A 20,854-nucleotide genomic window follows, 5' to 3' on the forward strand; every position below is an offset into this window, starting at 1 on the left:
TGTGGGCGGCAGGGATGGGAGCAGGGAGAATGGCCTCCTTCACAGGTGCAGGCTTCACCCGAGATTCACCCTGGTCCCCTGTAAGTGGAGACAAGGCAGGTACCTAGCAGGGGTCCAGAATATTGAGGGACAGAGCAGGGCAGAGGGACCCTGGGCAGGTGATGGGCTGTGCAGCCTGGGTCACCCTGGGACCAGAATGGAGGTCCTGCTTGGGTCTGGAGTTCATGCTGCTGTGTACGAGGTCCCTGCTCTGCCACCACTGTGGGGCCCCGTCTCCCTACACCCCAGAGGGACCACAGGCTCTCCGTTCCCAGCCCAGGTCCCAGCAGTGTCATGGGGCTGTGTCCAGTCACCTCACCAGGACTCACAGGGCTCCCAGGTCATGGGCAAAGCTGTGAGTTGAGGCTCAGGGGACAGGGAGCCTGGGCCCTTGGAAGGTGGGGTTCTAGGGGACGGGGGGCGGGTCTCCCTGGGACCTGCCCTGTGACATGACTAACTGTGGGGTTCTTTCACCAGCTGAGCCCCTCTGGCTTCCCCTACACTGGCCCCTTTCCCAGAATGACTGCACATTTTTCATCACTTGCTTCCAACAAGTGGAGTTCGGGCGGTTGTCAAACCCAGAGACACAAGCAAAGGGCAGCTTGGACAACCCGGTCCCTCCTGCACCCGCCCCTGCGTGGGAAATGCTGAAGTCTTCTGCTCAGGGCGGGGCTGGGGTGTGCCCTGGAGTGCTCTGGGGCACCTGGAGGAGGTTTCCTTTTGTCAAGTCTCTGTCACTGTGTGTGGGTGCATGTGTTGTGTGTGCGTGTGTTGTGTGTGTTGTGTGTATGTGTGTCTTGTGTGTTTGTGTGTTGTGTGTGTGTCTTGTATGTGTTTGTGTGTTGTGTGTTTGTGTGTGTTGTGTGTATGTGTGTTGTGTGTGTGTTGTGTGTGTATGTGTGTCTTGTGCATGTTTGTGTGTTGTGTGCGTGTTTGTGTGTTGTGTATGTGTGTTGTGTGTGTTTGTGTGTTGTGTGTGTGTTTGTGTGTTGTGTGTGTGTTGTGTTTGTGTGTTGTGTGTGTTGTGTTTGTGTGTTGTGTGTTGTGTGTTTGTGTGTTGTGTGTGTTGTGTGTGTTGTGTGTGTGTGTGTTGTGTGTGTGTGTCTTGTGTGTGTTGTGTGTTGTGTGTGTGTCTAGGCCAGGGAAGCAGTGAGTCGTTTCCGCGCAGGAGCAGCTGCGTGTGAGGCCAGTTCTTGGTCTTTTACGTGGCTTCTGAGGACTTTCCAGAAATCGTGAGGTGGGAGCCGCCTGCTGTAATCAGGCACATAAGTCACATATCCCAGAGCTGGGAACCAGCACAGAAGGCCCGGGACAGACCCCAAGCTGAAGCCACAGCCCTGACACCTGCCACCCTAGTCCTGGGCTCCGTCTCTGCCTCCGGAGCCTCCTGTCTCCAGGGCTCAGCTCCCCTCCCCTCTGTGGCTGGGCTCTGCCTCCTGGGCTGCTCCTCTCCCCAGCCCTCTCTCTGGGCCCGGCCTGGACACCTGCCCCCTCCCTGGGCTCCTTCCCCTGACTGGCCCTGTCCTAGGTCTCAGCCACGGCCTCCCCTGGGCTCCCTCTCTAGGGGGTGGAATCAGGAAGGGGTGGACACAGGGCTGCTCCGGAGGGCCCCTGCCTGCACTTGTGTGGCTCCTTTCCAACAGGGAGACCAGCTGCTGGCTGTCCTCTTACTGCTGGGCCTGTCCCTTCCAATCAGCGCCCGGGGCTCTGTGAGTGAGGGTGGGGTCTGCATTTAGGTTCCTCTCCTGTGAGGTTTAGCTGAGTTTTCTGGCTCCAGAGGGATGTCGTGTGACCTTTGGCCCGCTAAGGTCCAGTACACAAGGAAAGACATCTACACATTTGCTAACGTTTTGTTGTTGTTGTTGTTGTTTGAGACACAGTCTTGCTCTGTCGCCCACGCTGGTGTGCAGTGGCGTGATCTCAGCTCACTGCAAGTTCTGCCTCCCGGGTTCATGCCATCCTCCTGCCTCAGCCTCCTGAGTAGCTGGGACTACAGGTGCCCACCACCACGCCCGGCTAATTTTTTGTATTTGCTAGTGTTCATGTAAACACTTGCAATTCATGATACAATTGCTGAGCCAAAGCAATTATGGAAGATTCTTAATGTTTTATTAGTCTAGATACAAAGCCAATTAATCATTTCATTAATAAATTAAAAACAATTCTGAGAATATTGAGCACAATCTTACTATTATATACTTAGAACATAAGAGAAATTTTCAATTAAAATTAATTCACTTTGATTTTTAAAAAATCTACTTGGTCAGGAGTGCCTTGCTTCGCTGGTGTCTGTGAGCGGCTGGAGATGGTGGTGAACGGCCTGTTTGCATTTCTTGGAAGAAGATCTTTTATTCTGTGGCTCAACCCAGGTCTCTGCCTTCCTTAGAGACTGAGGCCCATCCTTCAGTTTCCCTGATTCTGTAAGAGCAGTGGGGTTGAATGGAGCAGGAGGTGAGATAGTGGAAAGAGGGTACAGGGAGGAGGCCTGGGGACAGTGACAATGACAGGAGAGGAGGGAGGGATGCGGGAGGTGGGAGAGAGAGGGAGGCTGTGAGAAGGAAACGGAGGGAGGGAGCTGGGCGCCCTGGGGGGAACAGGGAACCCAGAGGAGGCTCTGAGCAGAGGGGAAGGCAAGGCCTGGGGAGAGGGGAGGAGGGGGAGGCCGATGGGGCACCAGGCAGAGGGAGGAAGCCGTCACCTGGAGAATGGCCCGAAGCCTCCCACTCAGGTCTTGGCTGTGCTCATCTAGTCCATCCCAGCGCTGGAAGGGACGTCCCTGGTGGTCCACAAAGGTGTCCCAGCAGTGCTTAAATTCTAAAAAGGGACAGGGGAGATAAGTCACGCTCCGGCTGTGGGGACGGGGTGGCACCAAGAGCCCGTGACTCTCAGGACAGACGTCCCACATCCTGGTTTCGGTCCCTCCTTTCCCTCTCCCTCCCCTAGGGGCTGAGCTCCTTCATCAGGCCCTTCCTTCCCACTGGGATCTGGGCCAGCCCAGTTCTCATTCTTTCGGGAAGCCCCAAGTTCTGCTTCCACTTCCAGCCACCCTCCCTTCCCTCCCCGGGCCCACATCTCCTGGCCTGGCCTCTCTCTTCCCATAGACCGCAAAGTCGGGTCCCACAGCGCAGCCATCGTCTCTGCAGGCAGCAGACCAAGGCCTTTCTCCTTTTCTTCCCAGTGACCTCTCCTGCCCCCACCCCACCCCACCCCACTCAAACCTTCCATTCTTACCCTCGTAGGTCATGATAGAGACTTGGGCCCCAGCATCCCGCAGCGTTCGCAGTGCCTCCTGGTACAGGAAATCGAAATCATAGATGCGGGCAGCGAAGATGTGCAGTCTCACGTGTGTGTTCTCCTGAAGGAACGCACGCACTTGCTCGGCACAGCCCCTCCTCAAGCAGGGGCTCCAGGAGATGAACCAAGTGACCCTGTACGTCTGGGCCGGGTCCAACTGCCAAGAAGGAACCTCGCCCAGGAAGCACAGCTCCGCGTGGCAGCCGTAATCACCACGGAGAACATTCTTAGCCTAGAAAAGGAAACAGAGTGTGAGGTGATGTGTGGTGAACAGGGAGGGAGGGCCAGGATCAGGTGGGGCTGGGGAGGCGGGGGCCTCCAGCACAAAATTAGAGGGGTCGCCAAAACCCCAGTTATTAGGATGCATGATTTTCTCTGCAGTATTAAAAATATCAAATGTTATGCAGAAATCCCAAGATAAGCAAAATATTGTCCCTTAAATACAAACAGATCAGAAGCAATGAGGTTTGATTTTGCCCCAGCTCCGATATACACGTGACAGCACTCTCCTGTCAGTCTTTGTTAAAATCTTTGGTTTTATTTGTCATGATCCATTTGTAATAAATTTGCCTTTTTAAAATATTGCATTAATTATTAAATTAGAATGTGTTTTCTCTAGTTACTGAGCATTTGGAACCCCCTTCAATTTTGTACCCAAGGTCAGAGCCTTCAGGACCCTCACCCCAGGCCCAGCCCTGCAGGGAGAGGTTACAGAGATGGGAGGGAGACGAGGAGCCGGCGGAGCCCCAGGGTCATTGGCCTGATGCCCCTGAGTGAGTGTGGTTCTTTCAAGGGGAGATTGACCTGCTCTACTCATCAACTCCCCTACTGCCATCCCATCTCAGGCCCATAATTCTAGAAGCTTCCATTCTGTGCCACAACCTGTGCTGAGCCCAGAAGTGATATAGACTTAGGCCAAAAGGCCACCAAAAGTAGTGGGGAAGGGAAGACCAGCAGGACTCACTCCAACATGGGAAGGTCCCTGGGACATGGGATAATTGTCATTATCATGACTTATAGAAATAAGGTATTTTCTCCAAACTTCAGAGAAAAGGATTTTCCACTAAGACTAGGAACTGGTCAAACTGGGGACAGCAGGGCAGCAAGGACTGTGATTGTGATGGGGACAAGAACAGGGAGGGACTCCATTCAGAGGGATCGCATGGTGGAGTGGATGACACGGTTTGTGCTGAGAAGGAGCTGTGGGTCATTCCTGGGGGAGTCCCACTGCTTAGGCCGTGATGGAGACCGGCACCCTTCAAAGGATGTTCTAAGCAGTGTGTGTGGGTCCAGCAAGGCCCACACTGAGTTCACAGAACCCAGAGGAGCCCCCAGTTTCCAGCACCAGAGCCAAGCAGAACCTGGCCTCTCCAGACAGAGGCTGTGCTGGGTAGGGTCCAGGGAAGAAAGTCCCGTGGGCTCAGGGCCCCTCAGCCTGGCCTGGCCCAGCTCCTCCCCAAATGCTGGACATCCCTGCATCCTGACATGAGGCCTGTTCTGGCCTTGCTGTGGACTCCACCCCGGGCCGGACAGAACCCCTGATCGGCCTCTCCTGCCTCAGTCTCTCTCCCTGCAGGATGAGGCCAAAGAGCAGGCACAGGGGCATCCCGGCCTTGTGAGTCAGGTAGGCCCTGAGTCCTCAAATCCCACAGTTCCGAATCGCTCCTGGTGGGAGCTGCGTCCGTGAGGGGATCCTGGGAGGCTCCTCAGGAAGCACTTTGCCGTCAGGCAGACTCCACCCCACCTGGCCAAGGAGAGTCACTGAAGCCAAAGATCCCCCCGCCCCCAACCCCAGGGCCAAGCAGCAGCAGCTGCAGGAAGCACAGGTGACAGACACTCTGCGGGACACCACAGGTACCACCCAGAACCTTCTGCCCATGCGTGTCCATGGACTGGGAGGGCCCAGCCTGGATGCAGGTGGCTGGGTTGGTCACCTTGTTGTGTAGAAAGCCCCTGCGCTCGTCCATCGGGACCCAGGTGCCATTGTCCAGGCGCTCCACCTCGTAGCACAAGTAGGTCTGGTGCCGTCCACGGACCGAAAGGTCATTGTTAAAGTTGAAAGTGAACGTGTCTGGATCCATCAAGTGTCTGCGGACAGCAGGGGGAAAGCCCAGAGGAGGAAGAGCCCTCCTGGACTGCTCTGCCTCCTCCTCCCTCCCCACACTTCCTCCCTTGCACCCCACCCTCCTTTCCCCTGCTCCCCACATCTCTTAGCACCGCCTCCAAACCTCCCCCTCTGACCCCTTCTGGGGCTCACTGGGAGATCACTGCAGCCCTGCGGCCTGTGTAAGCCTTGTCAGGGTCTCCCCTGGGTCAGCTCAGTGTGCTTAGTCCCTCTCCCTGGGGTAGAGCTGGGTCTCCTTCCCTGGCCTCACCATGCACCCCTGTCCTGGCTCAGCTCTCTCTCAATCCCTGCTGGAGATGGACCCGCTGGGGCGTCCTCCTGCCTGCAGGGTTAACTCCTACCACATCCAGCATCAGGACAGTGACCCTCCTGAGGGGGATTACTGGGGAGAGGAACCTGCCGGGACTTCTTTTCGGATAATTCATAGGATTTTCCACATCCCTTAGGGTGCCCTGAGGTCTCCCAAATGTGCTTCTCAGGCAGTTGAGATGGGGCAGTTCAGGACTCTTGGGCTAGAAACACCAGCCCCACCTTGAAGGCCTCTCCCAGCGCCTCACTATGCATCCTGATATAACCAGAATTAGAAAAATCTCTGTTGAGGCAGCAGCAAAAGAAAGAAAGAGAGAGAGGGAGGGAGGGAGGGAGGAAGGAAGGAAAGAAAGAAAGAGGCTGGGTGTGGTGGCTCACGCCTGTAATCCCAGCACTTTGGGAGGCCGAGGCAGGTGGATCACGAGGTCAGGAGATCGAGACCATCCTGGCAAACACGGGGAAACCCCGTCTCTATTAAAAATACAAAACATTAGCTGAGCGTGATGGCGGGTGCTTGTAGTCTCAGCTACTCGGGAGGCTGAGGCAGGAGAATGGCATGAACCCGGGAGGCAGAGCTTGCAGTGAGCTGAGATGGTGCCACTGCACTCTAGCCTGGGCGACAGAGCGAGACTCCGTCTCAAAAAAAAAAAAAAAGAAAGAAAGAGGAGGGGAGGGGAGCGAAGGGCAGGGCAGGGGAGGGGAGGGGAAGGGAAGGGAGAAGGAAAGGAAAGGGGAGAGGAGGGGAGGGGAGGGGAGGGGAGGGAAGGGAAGGGAAGAAGGAAGGAAGGAAGGAAGGAAGGAAGGAAGGAAGGAAGGAGAAGGGGAAGGGGAAGGGAAGAAGGAAGGAAGGAAGGAAGAAAGAAAGAAATAGAAAGAAAGAAAGAAAAGAAAGAAAGAAAGAAAAATAAAGAGGAAAGGAAGGAAGGAAAAGAAAGAAGGAAGGAAGGGAAAGAAAGAAGGAGAGAAGAAAGAAAGAAGAAAGAGAAAGAAAGAAAGAGGAATGAAGGAAGGAAGGAAAAGAAAGAAGGAAAGGAAAGAAAGAAAGAGAAGGAAGGAAACAAAGAAAGAGAAAAAAGAGGGAAAGGAAGGAAGGGAAAGAAGGAACGAGGGAAAAGAAAGAAGGAAAGAAGGAAGGAAGGAAGGGAAAGAAAGAAGGAAAGAAGAAAGAAAGAAAGGAAAAGAAAGAAGGAAGGAAGAAAAGAAAAGAAAGAAGGAAGGAAAGAAAAGAAAGAAAGAAAGAGAAAGAAAGGAAGGGAAGGAAGGAAGGAAAAGAAAGAAAGAAAGGAAAGGAAAGGAGAGACCAAAACTGGGAACCTAGAGCAAGAGGCCAAGTCCAGAGAGAGGGTCAGGAGGAAAAGAGAGGCCCCAGGGGTTTGAGGATGAGAGGTGAGTGCTCATCAGAAAAGCTCGAAGAGGAGGCGAGGCACAGAGGTGCTCAGAGGGGCTTCCCATACCTGGGCCTGGATGCTGGGCTGCTGTCCATGTGCTTGTCTCTTCTCGGTTCCTGGTCTATGTCCTCCCGCTCCTGCGACTTGCTCAAGGCGTGGTGTTGAGATCTTCACCAACATTCTCTTAGGATTCGAGAGCCTTAATATATCATCAAAGCTACCTGGAAGCTGCTGAGTCAGTGATAACCTGCCCCACCCCTTCTCCCTTCTCAGGCCACGCATGCCACCCACGTCAGCATTAGAACAAGGAAGTTCTCTGCCATGCCTTCGGGCAAGCTTTGGTTTTGATGTGCCCACTCTGACAGTTGACCCACCGGACGCTGTGGAGTGACAATGGGGATGTAGACCTGGCCCCACTTTGCTCCTTTTGGGCCGCAGGAGTCTGAAAGGCAGGAGACTAGGGGGCAGGTGAGAGGACAGGTATCCACACCCTGGAGAAAGGCCCTGAATAACACTCAGCACCCCAGAGAGCAGGCTCAAGGGCAGCCACCCCTATGTCCTCCACTGCGGCCAGTGCAGGATGTGCCCGGTGCAGGCTCCCTGGTACCTGCTGCATCCTGGGCTGTCTGTTAGTGTCCTGTGTCTTCTCTGGCTGTGGAGATGGGAGATGAGCAGGTCCTGCATCCTCCTATGCATCAGTGTACCTAATAATTGTAAACTAGAGTGAGGAGTGTTTTCATCCCCATTATCCAGAGGAGATGCTAAAGGCTCTGAAAGGTACCTAGAGGTCCAGCCCCTCCCAGCAAACAGAGTCCCCAGCAGGGACACATCCCCCCTGAGAAGGGCCACCCTGCGCCCTTTCTCCCACCTCTGGGTCCTGCAGAAATGTGAGGGACACTGTGCTCCTGTCCCAGGTGAGCCCCTGAGTCCCGGCAGCAGGTCTGGTGCCATCCTTTCCCAGGTCCACCGCTGCATGCAGCACAGCTGCCCCTAGAAGGTGCTGGCCCTGTGGGCCCGGGGGCTGCCTCTGTCCTGCCTAATCCCCTGTCCTGGCTCTCACTAGACCCCCCTGTCCTTGGCCAGCTGTCCCATGCAGGGGAGTCCACATCCTGGGGACAGTCCCACCCTGGCCACCCAGACCGAGCACAGCTCCTCACCCTCCCAGGCTGGCCAGTGCTCACTGAGGTGGAAACCTCAGAGGAAGGTGGGAGCGATCCTCCCTCCTCAGCAGTGTCCCTGTCATCTTGGTGGGTGCCACTCCTCATGGACAGGCCAGAGGAGGCCCTGTTCTCTGCTGTGAGGACCCCTCCAATTCTGTCTCCCGATGTTGGACTCCTCTAGTCAAGAAGATGTCCCCTGGGGGCTGTCAACTCCCATTTGAGTGTCGGGTGGCTCCGGTATAAGCTCATCTTGGTGCGTTGTGTGAGTCTGACCAGAGACCACCGTTCCCAGTTCACACTCGAGGCACACACAGTGGGACGCCCCGCGGTACCCACAGCCCACCTGGGCAGAGACCACACCTGTACCAAGTTTGGGGTTCCCAGACATGGATGGGCTGTGGTCCTTGCTCATGTTCCCCCACAGGCTTGTCCTTCCTTGGGGGTGTCATCTCAATCCAGCCACCTCTACTCTCAGCCCCGATTACTTCCTGTGCCCTGTGGGACTGTGGGAGGACCCAACCCTACCCCAACCCTTTCCGGTGGCTCCTGCTGCCCAGAGCGATGGCCTTTCCCCTGGCTTAAACTGCATCAAATGCCCCTGGAGCAAATACAGCCCTGGACCCACGGCCAGGACAGCCCACACATGAGCTTTCAACGGGGAGACCCAGGACAGCTGCATCACGGGACAACGCTTTGCTCAGCATCCCTGGGGCATCTCCTGTGTCTCCTGCCTCTGGGTCCTCAGCCTTGGGTTCCAGGGTCTCCCCAGCTCACCCACCCTGGGCACATCCTCCTCCCTGCTGCTCCTGCCAGCCCAGGCCCCACTGGACTCACGACTGCCCCATGCCTGCTCCCCTCTCTGATCCAGACAGATCTGGATCTTCCAGAACGTCTCCAAATCTGTAAGATCCACTTTACGGCCCATCACAGAAACAGGCACGTTGTCTATTTCTCTTTCTAGTTTTACAAACTAGGAAGGTTGGACTATCAGCACACCTGCACATCTGTGAACCTTCTCATCTGATGACAAAGATGGCCTCAGACTCAAATGTTCAAAGCAAATTGGGGCCCAGGTACTGTCCAGAGTTCAGTTCTCAGTAACTCACTGTACAAGCCATGCACCCAGGCAGGGCTCCAGAGAGGAGAGAAGAGAGGGTGTTGGGGGGTCCCCACCAGCAGAGAGGGAGGCCAGGACCCTCCCTGGCCAAGGGTGGACAGAGGGAGCCACTGGTTGGGCATCTGCTGCCCAGACATGAGTGGGGAACGGTCTCACTCTAGCCCCCGGACCCAGGAACTTCCATAAGGGCTACAACCTGGAACCTCTCAGTGAGCTCCCCAGAGACTTATGTGCCCCACCCCCTGTCAGTGCCCTCACCAACCACACCCATATCCTTCTGTGCACTAGGGCCTGACTCTCTCCGGGCAGGAATGTCCCAGACACAACTGGCCCCTTCCTGGTCCCCCTGTAGCCGGGGCAGGGCGGGTCTGTAAGGCGACAGGGGAACCCAGGGTTGGTTAAGAGTGTGCACCTTTCCTAGGCCAACTGTGAGGAAGACGGAAGGAGACTCCACCCTTTCCTGGGGAAGGACAGCCCCTCCCCCCTTTCTGTCCCTGGAACGCTGGCTGAACAATCAATGTGATAAATGTGAAAATGTGATAAAATACCAGGTTTTGCTGGAGTTTCCACGGGAGCCTGGGGAGGTTCCAAGGGAAGAGGAAGAAGCTGGATCCCCAAGGGAGAGGCAGGAGAACGGCCTCCTTAACAGGTGCAAGCTTCCCTGGGATTTGCCCAGGTCCCATATAAGGAAAACTGGGGACAGGGCAAGTGCCCCACAGGGGTCCAGACTGGGTGAGAGGGACAGACCAGGGCAGAGGGACCCTGAAGCAGCCCCTGATGGCTGGACCACTCAGCTCATGTCACCCTGGGACGAGAACAGAGGTCCCGCTCGGGTCTGGAGTCCATGCTGCTGTGTACGAGGTCCCTGCTCTGCCACCACTGTGGGGCCCCGTCTCCCTACAGCCCAGAGGAACCACAGGCTGCCAGTTCCTAGTCCGGGTCTCAGCAGTCTCATGGGGCTGTGTCCAGTCCCCTCCCCTGGACCCACAGGGCTCCCAGGTCATAGGCAAAGCTCTGAGATGAGACCCAGGGAAGCTGGGAGTCTGAGGAGCTCGGGACAGAAAGGACTCCCTGCTTCTGTGCACCGCCCCCAACAGAGTGACATGACAAAAAGACCCTTCCTTGGGATACCCCAGACACACCCAGATGCCCACTTCAACACTGTCCATGGAGCAGGGTGAAGGGACAACCTCAGTGTCCACCTGCTCCTCTGGCTTTGATTCCGGGCTCTGACAACAGCCCTGCCCTCCTCATCCTAGAAGCCAGTGATCAAAACAGCCAAAGGATCTCTCCAGGCAAAGGGGCCAAGCTGGGGGCAGACAGAGGGTGGGGGGGAAGGGAGGTGGAGGGGTGGCTGCACCTGCCCTTGGACAGGGGACAGTGCTCTCCTCCCAGGGTGGGGCCCTCTGTCCCCCGTGCCCCCACTGGGGTGGCCTCTTTGACCAGAGTGACTACACGCTGTCCATTTTTCGGCCACTTGCTTCAAGGGGTGGAGCTGGGGCTGTTGTCAGAATCCAGAAATGAAAACGAAATGATCGGGGTTGATGACGTGGCTTCCCCATCACTCTTGCCGGTAAGAATTGCTGCAATCCTCTGACTTGGGGCAGAGCTGAGGTAGACATCTGGGTGTGTCTGGGAAACCCTGGGGAAGGTTCCTTTCTGTCCCGTCGCTGTCTGTGTGTGCTTGTGTGTCTGCGTCTTTGCCACCAGAAGGGGTTGGGCCTGTTTGCTCATGAGCAGCTGTCGAGGAGGCCCACTGTGTGCCACGTACGCGGCTCCTGAGGTCCTGAGGTGGAAGCCCCGCTGTATCCACCACCCCGCGGGGCAGAGGAGGAGCCCAGAGGAGGAGGAGGGGCGTCCCGCCTCGTGGAAGGCCAGGAATCGGAGAGACCAGTGTCCCTTGCGCTGGGGTGGCACAGTGGGGTCCCTCTCTCCCTCTCCCACCCCCACACTCCTGGTCAGCCTCCTCCTGCTCCAGCCCTGGCTGCCAGGGCCGGCCCCTGACCTTCTCTATGGGGTGGGACGCTGGTGAGCCACATATTCCTGGAAGGACCCTCAGCACAGAGTGAGCCCTGGACGGTAGACACATGTGATTGACATCACTCACTTCACCAGCCCATCTGCTCCCTCCCTTCCTGATGCAGGCAGCCGGAGAGGGGCAGACACAGACATTCCAGGAGGGGAAACCTTCTAGAAGAACCTACTTGACATGCCTGGTATCCTTGGCTCCCAGACAAGTCTGGACTACCGATCCCCCATGGTCGAAAGGGCCCTTCCACGAGATACTCCCAGACACAGCCAGATGCCCCATAGAGAAGGCGGTGGGCAGGTCCTCGTGGTCCCGGCCCCACCCAGTCCTCCGAGGGAAGCACCCACAGCTGTTTCTGCTCCTTGGCCGCCGACACCCCAATGGCATCCCCGGAGGGCCTGGGCTGCCCCTGCACGGTGAGCTCCGGGCCAGTGAGAGCTGGGGGCCCTGCTCTCGGCACCACCCTCCTCCAGGGATGGAGACCCAGGCCTTGGCTCTCTGAGCTCCTAGATCTGTTTCTGGATGCAGCTCAGCTCCCTCTGCTGTGCACACAGTAAGTGCCCAGCATGTGCGCCATGGCTCAAGTTGGGGATGTAGGAGTCTGAGCTGGGAGGAAGGGCCTGGCTTCCACCTCTGGCTCTGGATGGAGAGGGCACCAAGCTCATAGTGTCACTCGTGTCACTTGGCCGTTCATTCATGCTGGGCAGAGGTTCTCTCGCAGGCTCCTGTGTGTACCGCATGGTGTCTTCCGCCGTGCAGAAATTTCAAATATAACCCAGTCAAATATATCAGGCTGTCTTCCCTGGGGCTCACACCTAAGGTCATGGCTGCTCCGCCCTTCCTAAGTGTAAAAATTCTTACCTGTCTCTCCACTGTATGTCGCTTCTCCAGGGAAGACTCCATGCCCGCCTCGTGGAAACACCCGGAGCAGAAAAGGCAGCATCCCCGTGGCAGGGAGGCCCGAGGGCCGTAGTGTTTGGCATTGTGTGCCTTGTGTATGCCAGTTTTCTCAACACAAGATTACAAAAGTGTTTTCCTGTGTTTCCTCCTATCCTCTTGCATATGTAGATAAATATGCATGTGTGAGACACACATGTACACACACACACGCACACGCACACACACATGCACATGCACACACACATGCACACATATACACGCACACACATATACACACACACGCACATACACACACACATGCACACACACATGCACACACGCACCGACACATGCGCACACATGCACACATGTGCACACGCGCGCACACACATGCACACACACATGCGCACGCGCGCATGCACACACAGAATGCACAGACACACACACACACAGGCACACACCACCACACATTTGTTGAGACAAGTGGGTGATGTTCCGTCAAGTGCACCAAGCTGGCTTCTTCCTCAGGGCTTTTGTGCCTGTGAATGGGAGCCTTTTCATGGGCTGAGCTCAGCTTCTCCCGTGACAGCCCGTGTGTCTGCCTCCCTCCCGGGCACAGAGCAGGAGCAGCAGCCCTGCCCTTCTCACTGGGCAAGCGTGCTGTGCACAGGTAGGTGTTCAACATTGGATGAATAATTCATACTAACATTCCCTGTTCAACCCACCAAGTGTAAACTGCTGGGGTCTCCCAGTATTCCTTGGGAGACACTTTAGAATTCACGGATCACCCAGGGCAGGTGAAAGCTTGCTTTTCTTTGTCCTCTTCAGCCACTGTCCTTGCCAATGCCCACTCTTCCAATGCCAGCATGAAGGCCCCAGTGAGTGCCCTAGAGGGGCAGGACACCAGTTGAAGCTCTTTTTTGTAAAGTCTGTTTACACTGCAGCAATCCACAACCGTGAGCTTCACCCGATTCTCCTCCTTACTAGTGAGGAAGTACACGGGGGGCCCAGAAATAAAGAATTTACACAGGCACTCTCTAATGAGATTTTATAAATTGCTACTCTTAGGCAATGTGACCTTCCTCGATGACTCCCTAGTGGGCAAGAATGTCACCACTTTGCATTGTGTAATTTGCCAGAACACAGCCCATCTCCAGTCCAAAGGGGTGAAGTTTTTCCTTGTGGCTTTAGAGCTTCCTTCTGAGCACCCGTCCACCCTCCTACACACACTCTTCTGAATGTTATAGCTTTATAATTGTATCGAGACTTTGTACAGCCCGTGCACACTCTTCTGATTGCTATAGCTTTAAGATAGTATTGACTTCTTTTTTTTGAGACAGAGTCTTGTTCTGTCACCCAGGCTGAAGTGCAGTGGTGTGATCTCGGCTCACTGCAACCTCTGCCTCCTGGGTTCAAACTATTCTCCTGCCTCAGCCTCCTGAGTAGCTCGGACTACAGGTATGTGCTACCACACCCAGCTAATTTTTGTATCTTTAGTAGAGATGGAGTTTCACCATGTTGACCAGGCTGGTCTTGAACTCCTGACCTCAGGTGATCTGCCTGCCTCAGCCTCCCAAAGTGTGAGCCACCGTGCCCAGCCATGTATTGACGTTTTCTACCTCAACTCTCCTTATCTTTCGTAGTTTTCGAAATCAGATGAGTGGATCAAAGTCCTATGAATGCAATGACCAGCTTGTCAGGTTCCAGTAAAGTCCTATCAACATTTTTAATGTGATTGCACTCATTTATAGATTAGTGGGGTAGATGATTGATACTGGCAACCTCAAGCCTACATTTATAATTACATTGAGACTTCCATCAAAGGCTGGGCACACTGTGGGAGCTTAAGGAAAGACAGTGTGCTTCCTGTCCTGGCACATCATGGCAGCCAGGCTTGGAGGGTCCCCAGAGGAGCCTTCACCACCCCCATGTGACGCCCTGCCCTTTGCTTGTGACTCTGGGTTTGACAACAGCCTTGACTCCACTCATTGGAAGTAAGTGATGAAAATTGTGCGGTCCTTCTGGGCAAAGAGGCCAGTGTAGGGGAGGCCAGAGGGGCTTACCCTGGTGAAAGAACCCCACAGTTAGTCATGTCACAGGGCAGGTCCCAGGGAGACCTGACCACGGTCCCCCAGAACCCCACCTTCCAAGGGCCCAGGCCCCCTGTGCCCTGGGGCTTCACTCACAGCTTGGCCACAACCTTTTTCTTCCTCCCTGGGATGAGGCCCAGTGCCTGGAGATGGCCAGCCATCCCTCTGGGGGCCACCAGGTAACCAGCAGGAGAGCCGCGTCTGCAGGAGCAGATGTGGGGGCAGAGCCTGGATCCTGAGCATGGCCACGGGCCTGAGTCTTGTTGTGTGTAGTGACAGAACCCTACTCTCAGTCCCTCGGGCAGCTCTGATGGTCCCCACAGTCACAGACCTCCCTCCAGCGCCCTCTGTTCCCACGCCCCTGTCCTCCTGGCTCCTTCGTGTCCTCTGCCTCCCGTCCTCCCGCAGTTGCCTGCAGCCCTGCCTGCCCCTATCCTCCCTCCTCTCTTCTCCTTTCTTTCCATGTCTCCATGGATCTCAGAGTCTGCTAGCTCTTCCCTTCGGGCCTACATGGCTGCGGGACTTCTTCCTGCCCTCCTGCGCCATCCCCTCTCCCTGCTTCTCCTAATCCCCTCCACTAAATAATTATTTTCCTCCAGGCCCATACAGTCACTATCAACATTGTGGCGCAGTTTGGCCCCAGATATGTGAGCAGAAGTTTGCTGAGGGGAGACCTGCAGAAGGCTGCCCTTTCTGGACAATCTTGTCTTCCAGGGTGACCAGGGCCGGAAGGCTGGACCCAGGGGCTTCAGGCTCTGCAGATGGAAAGGCAAGAGAGCGCCAGTGCCCGCCATGGCTGAGATTGGGAGGAGGGGGCTGCTGTCCAGGGGCAGAGTCCATCCTCCATGTGGAACCCCTCCCTCCTGGGCTCTCTCTCTAGGGGGTGGAATCGGGAAGGGGGTGGGGACAGGGCTGCTCCCAAGGCCCCCTGACTACACATATGTGGCTCCTTTCCAACAGGGAGACTCGCTGTTGGCTCTCCTATTGCCTGGCCTGTCCCTTCGGACCAGGGCTGGCCAGCAGGAGGGAGCTCTGCGAGTGAGGCCAGAGTTTGAATTCAGGTGCTTGTCCCGGAAGGGTTAGCTGTGTTTTCTCATCCCAGAAGGAGTTAGTGTGACTCTTGCCCTACATGAAGGTCCACTCCAAAAGGAATGACATTTATTCATTTCCTAATGTTTATTTACACACTTGCAATTCGTGGTGCAATTACCTAACAAATTATGGAAGATTCTTCACATTTTATTTTAGAAGTGTAGCTCTGAAGCCAATTAAAATAATCATTTCATTAATAAATTGAAAACTATTCCCAGAGTATTAACCATAATCTTATAATTTAATGCTTGAAATATAATATAATTTTTTTTTTGAGACAAAGTCCCGCTCTGTCGCCCAGGCTGGAGTACAGTGGCACGATCTCAGCTCACTGCAACCTCCACCTCCCGGGTTCAAGTGATTCTCCTGCCTCAGCTTCCTGAGTAGCTGGGATTACAGGCACATGCCACCACGCCTGGCTGATTTTCGTATTTTTAGTAGAGATGGGGTTTCACCATGTTGGTCAGGCTGGTCTTGAACTTCTGACCTCAGGTGATCCACCTGCCTTGGCCTCTCAAAGTGCTGGGATTACAGGAATGAGCCACCGCGCCCGGCCAAAACGTAAGATACTTTTTTTTTTTTTTTTTTTTAGACGGAGTCTCGCTCTGTCGTCCAGGCTGGAGTACAGTGGCCGGATCTCAGCTCGCTGCAAGCTCCGCCTCCGGGTTTACGCCATTCTCCTGCCTCAGTCTCCCGAGTAGCGGGGACTACAGGCGCCCGCCACCTCGCCCGGCTAGGTTTTTGTCTTTTTTAGTAGAGATGGGGTTTCACTGTGTTAGCCAGGATGGTCTTGATCTCCTGACCTCGTGATCCGCCCGTCTCAGCCTCCCAAAGTGCTGGGATTACAGGCTTGAGCCACCGCGCCCAGCCAAGACACATTTTTAATTAAAATTAATTCACTCTGATTTTTAAAAAAATCTACTTGTCAGGAGCGCCTTGCTTCGCTGGTGTCTGTGAGCTGCTGGAGATGGTGGTGAACGGCCTGTTTGCATTTCTTGGAAGAAGATCTTTTATTCTGCTGCTCAACCCAGGTCTCTGCCTTCCTTAGAGACTGAGGCCCATCCTTCAGTTTCCCTGATTCTGGAAGAGCAGGGGAGTTGAATGGAACAGGAGGTGAAAGAGTGGAAAGAGGGCACAGGGAGGAGGCCTGGGGACAGTGACAATGACAGGAGAGGAGGGAGGGACGCAGGAAGTGGGAGAGAGAGGGAGGTTGTGAGGAGTTGGGGGCAAACCCAGGGATCTTGCTGGCAGAATCTTGTTTAATTTTCACCCCATCCCCCTAGGTGAGCAACTCTCATTACCCCCAACTTCCAGATGTGGATCCTGAGGCTCAGGCAGGGCATGTCCCCTGGCTAAGGACACACAGGAGGAAGTGGCAAGAGGCATGGTAGGCCCCTCACCCACCTCTGGGCTCCCTCTCTAGGGGGGTGGGATCAGGAAGGGGTGGGGACAGGGCTGCTCCCAAGTCCCCCTGACTGCACATGTGTGGCCCCTTTCCAACAGGCCCCTTTCTCACTGCTGGCTCTCCGCTTATTGCCTGGCCTGTCCCTTCTGACCGGGGCTGTCCAGCAGTGGGGAGCTCTGTGAGTGATGACAGAGTTTGAATTCAGGTGCTTGTCCTTCAGCTGCACCCTCAGCCCCTTCTGTGCAGCTTCCCAGATAGATGCCTGTCTGGACAGCCCCAGCACCTCCCTCCCAGGCTCTGTCCTCCCTGACTGTGCTGTCAGGTGATGCGTTTGCCCTGTCAAGATCTTTCTGGCAATCGATCATTTCTAGCCTCATACCTTGCCTGGGAAGTAGGGTCACTGTGGCATTTTTCATCTGAACCAGGACCCTTTCAAGAGTGACAAGGGTGCTGTCACCCATGGCAGGGACAGCAGGCTAGAGCAGCCCCATCCAGGGCGAAAGGGACACAGGTTCACCCTATTCAGAGGGAGTCTGTCAATTGCTATTACATGGACGGAGAGGTTGAGACTTTGAGATGTCCCGAATATAGATCTGGGCAAACCACCTAACCTTAACTCCCTCCCCCGCACCTGAAGAACCCCTTGCCCACGTGGGTGCCGTGAGGCTTAAGCGAGAAGGTGCCACTCATGTGCAGCAGCAGAAGTGGCTCCATTATTTCTCTTACCCTCACCCCCACTTCTCACCCCCACATCTGTGAAGTCTCATCACTAATAAGCAATGAGTTGAAGTGCTGATCCTGAGTTCACTGGTATCGGGGCACCCGACTCATTTGGCAGCTTTGTGATAGTCAGAGAAAAGTATCCCTGCTCTGCACAGACACATTTCCCTAGGTGCCAGCCTCTACTCATCCTCCTTGAGCAGTGCAAGGCTGAGCAACTGTACGTGGCAGCCCTGATTGGCTGACAGTGATCCCAGCAGTTAACATCAGCACTTCAGCCCCTAGCAGCCCCAGGACCAACGTCTCTCTCTTCCACCTATGACATGTCCCTGCTCCCACCTGCCGCTGACCTCTCTGGCCAACGGCCCTCTCCCTGGGACTCTCCCTTTCACCTGCTCAGCTTGGAACATCTCCCCCAACTCTCTAGGAAACATCAATCCAGGAAGACCCTGGGGGAAAGCGAGTAGACAGAGGCGGGCGTGGCTGTTGGACTTTCCGCCTGTTTTCTCCACTGGGTTGTGGCTCCTGTAAGAGCAGGGCAGTGTCATCTCTGCATCATCAGCGCCAGATACTCGGCTTATGAGCATTGAGTGAATGAGGATCAAATGACTCAGTGACAGAGACTTTCAAAGACTGTATTAGGTATCACTTCCTAATCTCGCTGACCAGCTCCACCAGAGGTTGGGAGCTCAAGCGATCTGATAGGCTGGGTGCCGGTGAAGTAAGAGGCACTGCATAGGGAACAAATAAACCCCGAAACTGCAGTGGTTTAATAGAAAATATGTCTATTTCTTTTCTTTTTTTTTTTTTTTTTTTTGAGATGGAGTCTCGCTGTCTCCCAGGCTGGAGTGCAGTGGCGCGATCTCAGCTCACTGCAGCCTCCACCTCTCAGGTTCATGCCGTTCTCCTGCCTCAGCCTCCCGAGTAGCTGGGACTATAGGCACCCGCCACCACACCCGGCTAACTTTTTGTATTTTTAGTAGAGACAGGGTTTTACCGTGTTAGCCAGGACGGTCTCGATCTCCTGACCTTGTGATCTGCCAGCCTCGGCCTCCCAAAGTGCTGGGATTACAGGCGTGAGCCACCGCGCCCAGCCAGATGTCTATTTCTCTCTCACACAAGAGTGTCATGCAGGCATTCCTCCGAGCACATGGGCAATTTCCCCCAGGTCGCAAATCAAGGTCCGGGCTCCTCGGAGGCCTCTGCACACAGGGATAGAAGGGGAAGGAGACTGGGAAGTCCTGCCAGCTTCTTATGTTTTCACTTCTGCTGGCAAGAACCAATGCAAAGTGTTGGGGATGATGGGAAATGAGATCCGAGCGTGGCAACTCTCCCCACAACTACCCTCGCTGGGCAGGGGGAGCTGCCAGTCACTCTGCCCCAAATGCAAACCCAGCCAACATAAACCTTTCCCCAGCAGCAGCTGGGGGCATTCCTGCTGCAGTAGCAGAGGTCCACTCTGCCATTCCTCCTCCAGGAAGCCTTCCTTGGATTCTCCCAGGCCAGGCAGTTCTGTTCCAGTAGTCCCCAGTGCTCTCATTTTCCTGCTGTGAGCCACACATTTTGAAAGTATCTCCCATTTGACTAAAATCACCCCTCCGTTTTGGTTTTGAACTCCTGACACATGGTCAGTGCTTATTCAATGTTTGGGGAAAACTCAGTGAAAGAACGTGTTGGGACTCAGAAAACAGTATCTCAAAATGAAGGCCTGAGAAGCAGCCTCAGAAGCAATAGTTTTTCTCTGACCTTTGCCTGCCCTTTTGTCCTCAGTCTCATTCTCTTGCTAAGCTGGCCATAGGAACTAGAACCCCCTTTCTACTCCCACCCTGCAAACAGCCATAAAACCTAAAAATATTACTTATCTCCCCAAACCAGCCAAAATATTATTGTAACTTTCTCTCTGCCTTTCTGTATAAAAACTATTCATAAAGAAATTCTCTGGACCGGGCACGGTGGCTCACACCTGTAATCCCAGCACTTTGGGAGGCCAAGGTGGGCGAATCATCTGACATCAGGAGTTGGAGATCAGCCTGGCCAACATGGCAAAACTCCGTCTCTACTAAAAATATCTAAATTAGCCAGGCATGGTGGTGGGTGCCTGTCATCCCAGCTACTCAAGAGGCTGAGGCAGGAGAATTGCTTGAACCTGGGAGGTGGAGGTTGCAGTGAGCCAAGATTGTGCCACTGCACTCCAGCCTGGGCAACAGAGCGAGACCCTGTCTCAAAAGAAAGGGAAGGGAAAGGAAGGGAAGGGAATGGGGGAGGAGGGAAGGAAGGAAGGAAGGAAGGAAGGAAGGAAGGAAGGAAGGAAGGAAGGAAGGAAGGAAGGAAGGAAGGAAGGAAAGAAGGAAGGAAGGAAAGAAGGAAGGAAGGAAGGAAAGAAGGAAGGAAAAAAGGAAGGAAGAGAGAGAGAGAGAGAAGGAAAGAAAAAAGAAATTCTCTGACCTACTTTGACTGTAAGTCATATGACTCCCAGTCCAGAGAGGCCCTACCCCACACCCAGAAGGAAGGAACGCTGCTCAGAGAGGCCAAGAAGAATCTGGAGAGACAAGCCCTGCTGGATTTCCCCCTCGGTCTATTAGCATTCGATCAAACCCTTTTTGTCCAATTATATTTCTACACGGCTGCCCAAAACTGGTTGAAACTAAGCATTAAAATGGATGACTTCCCCTGTACCTTTTGGTCTTCATTCTGAAGGCTCCATCATAGACGATAAATAAAATGTGCATGCCTTTTCTCCAATTTGTCTGTTTTTTTGTTGTCGTTGTTTGATTTTTTGTTTTGGTTTCTGGCGAAGTCTCGCTCTGTTGCCCAGGCTGGAATGCTATGGTGCAGTCAGCTCACTGCAACCTCCGCCTCCCTCGTTCGACCAATTCTCCTGCCTCAGCTTCCCAAGTAACTGAGATTACAGGAGCCTGCCACTACACCTGACTTGTTTTTTGTATTTGTAGTAGAGGGGGGTTTCACCATGTTGGCCAGGCTGGTCTCAAACTCCTAACCTCAGGTGATCCACCCGCCTTGGCCTCCCAAAGCGCTGGGATTACAGGGGTGAGCCACCACACCCGGCCAATTTGTCTGCCTTTGGTGAGCTTCTCTTTCAGCAAAACTTCAGACGACGAAGGGGAAGTTTTTTCTTCACTCCCTACAGATCAATAGCCACCAACTGTGTCCTCAAGACACTGAGAGTTTCATCCCTGGGCACAATGC

The 20,854-nt window shown here is 54.6% G+C and overlaps 1 protein-coding gene across 5 annotated transcripts; it reads right to left on the reverse strand.

Moving 5' to 3' along the window:
* Nucleotides 1–2,132: 2,132 nt before the first annotated feature.
* On the reverse strand, nt 2,133–12,453 carry APOBEC3A (DNA dC->dU-editing enzyme APOBEC-3A). 5 transcript variants are annotated; one of them, XM_021921563.2, is made up of 7 exons: nt 12,323–12,453; nt 7,763–7,859; nt 7,222–7,338; nt 5,268–5,421; nt 3,271–3,565; nt 2,738–2,853; nt 2,133–2,457 (listed from the first exon to the last, which is right to left on the reverse strand). In XM_021921563.2, exons 3-7 carry the CDS (start codon nt 7,248–7,250, stop codon nt 2,443–2,445), a joined length of 609 nt encoding a protein of 202 aa, XP_021777255.1. In that variant the 5' UTR covers nt 7,251–7,338; nt 7,763–7,859; nt 12,323–12,453; the 3' UTR covers nt 2,133–2,442. The 5 variants fall into 5 exon arrangements, with proteins under 5 accessions (XP_021777255.1, XP_031512151.1, XP_021777256.1 ...); XM_031656291.1 differs by having other exon boundaries at nt 7,222–7,354; XM_021921564.2 differs by lacking the exon at nt 12,323–12,453 and adding an exon at nt 8,024–10,615.
* Nucleotides 12,454–20,854: the final 8,401 nt, after the last annotated feature.

The sequence above is a fragment of the Papio anubis genome, chromosome 16, assembly GCF_008728515.1.
Source record: "Papio anubis isolate 15944 chromosome 16, Panubis1.0, whole genome shotgun sequence".
Classification (NCBI taxonomy): Eukaryota; Metazoa; Chordata; class Mammalia; order Primates; family Cercopithecidae; genus Papio; species Papio anubis.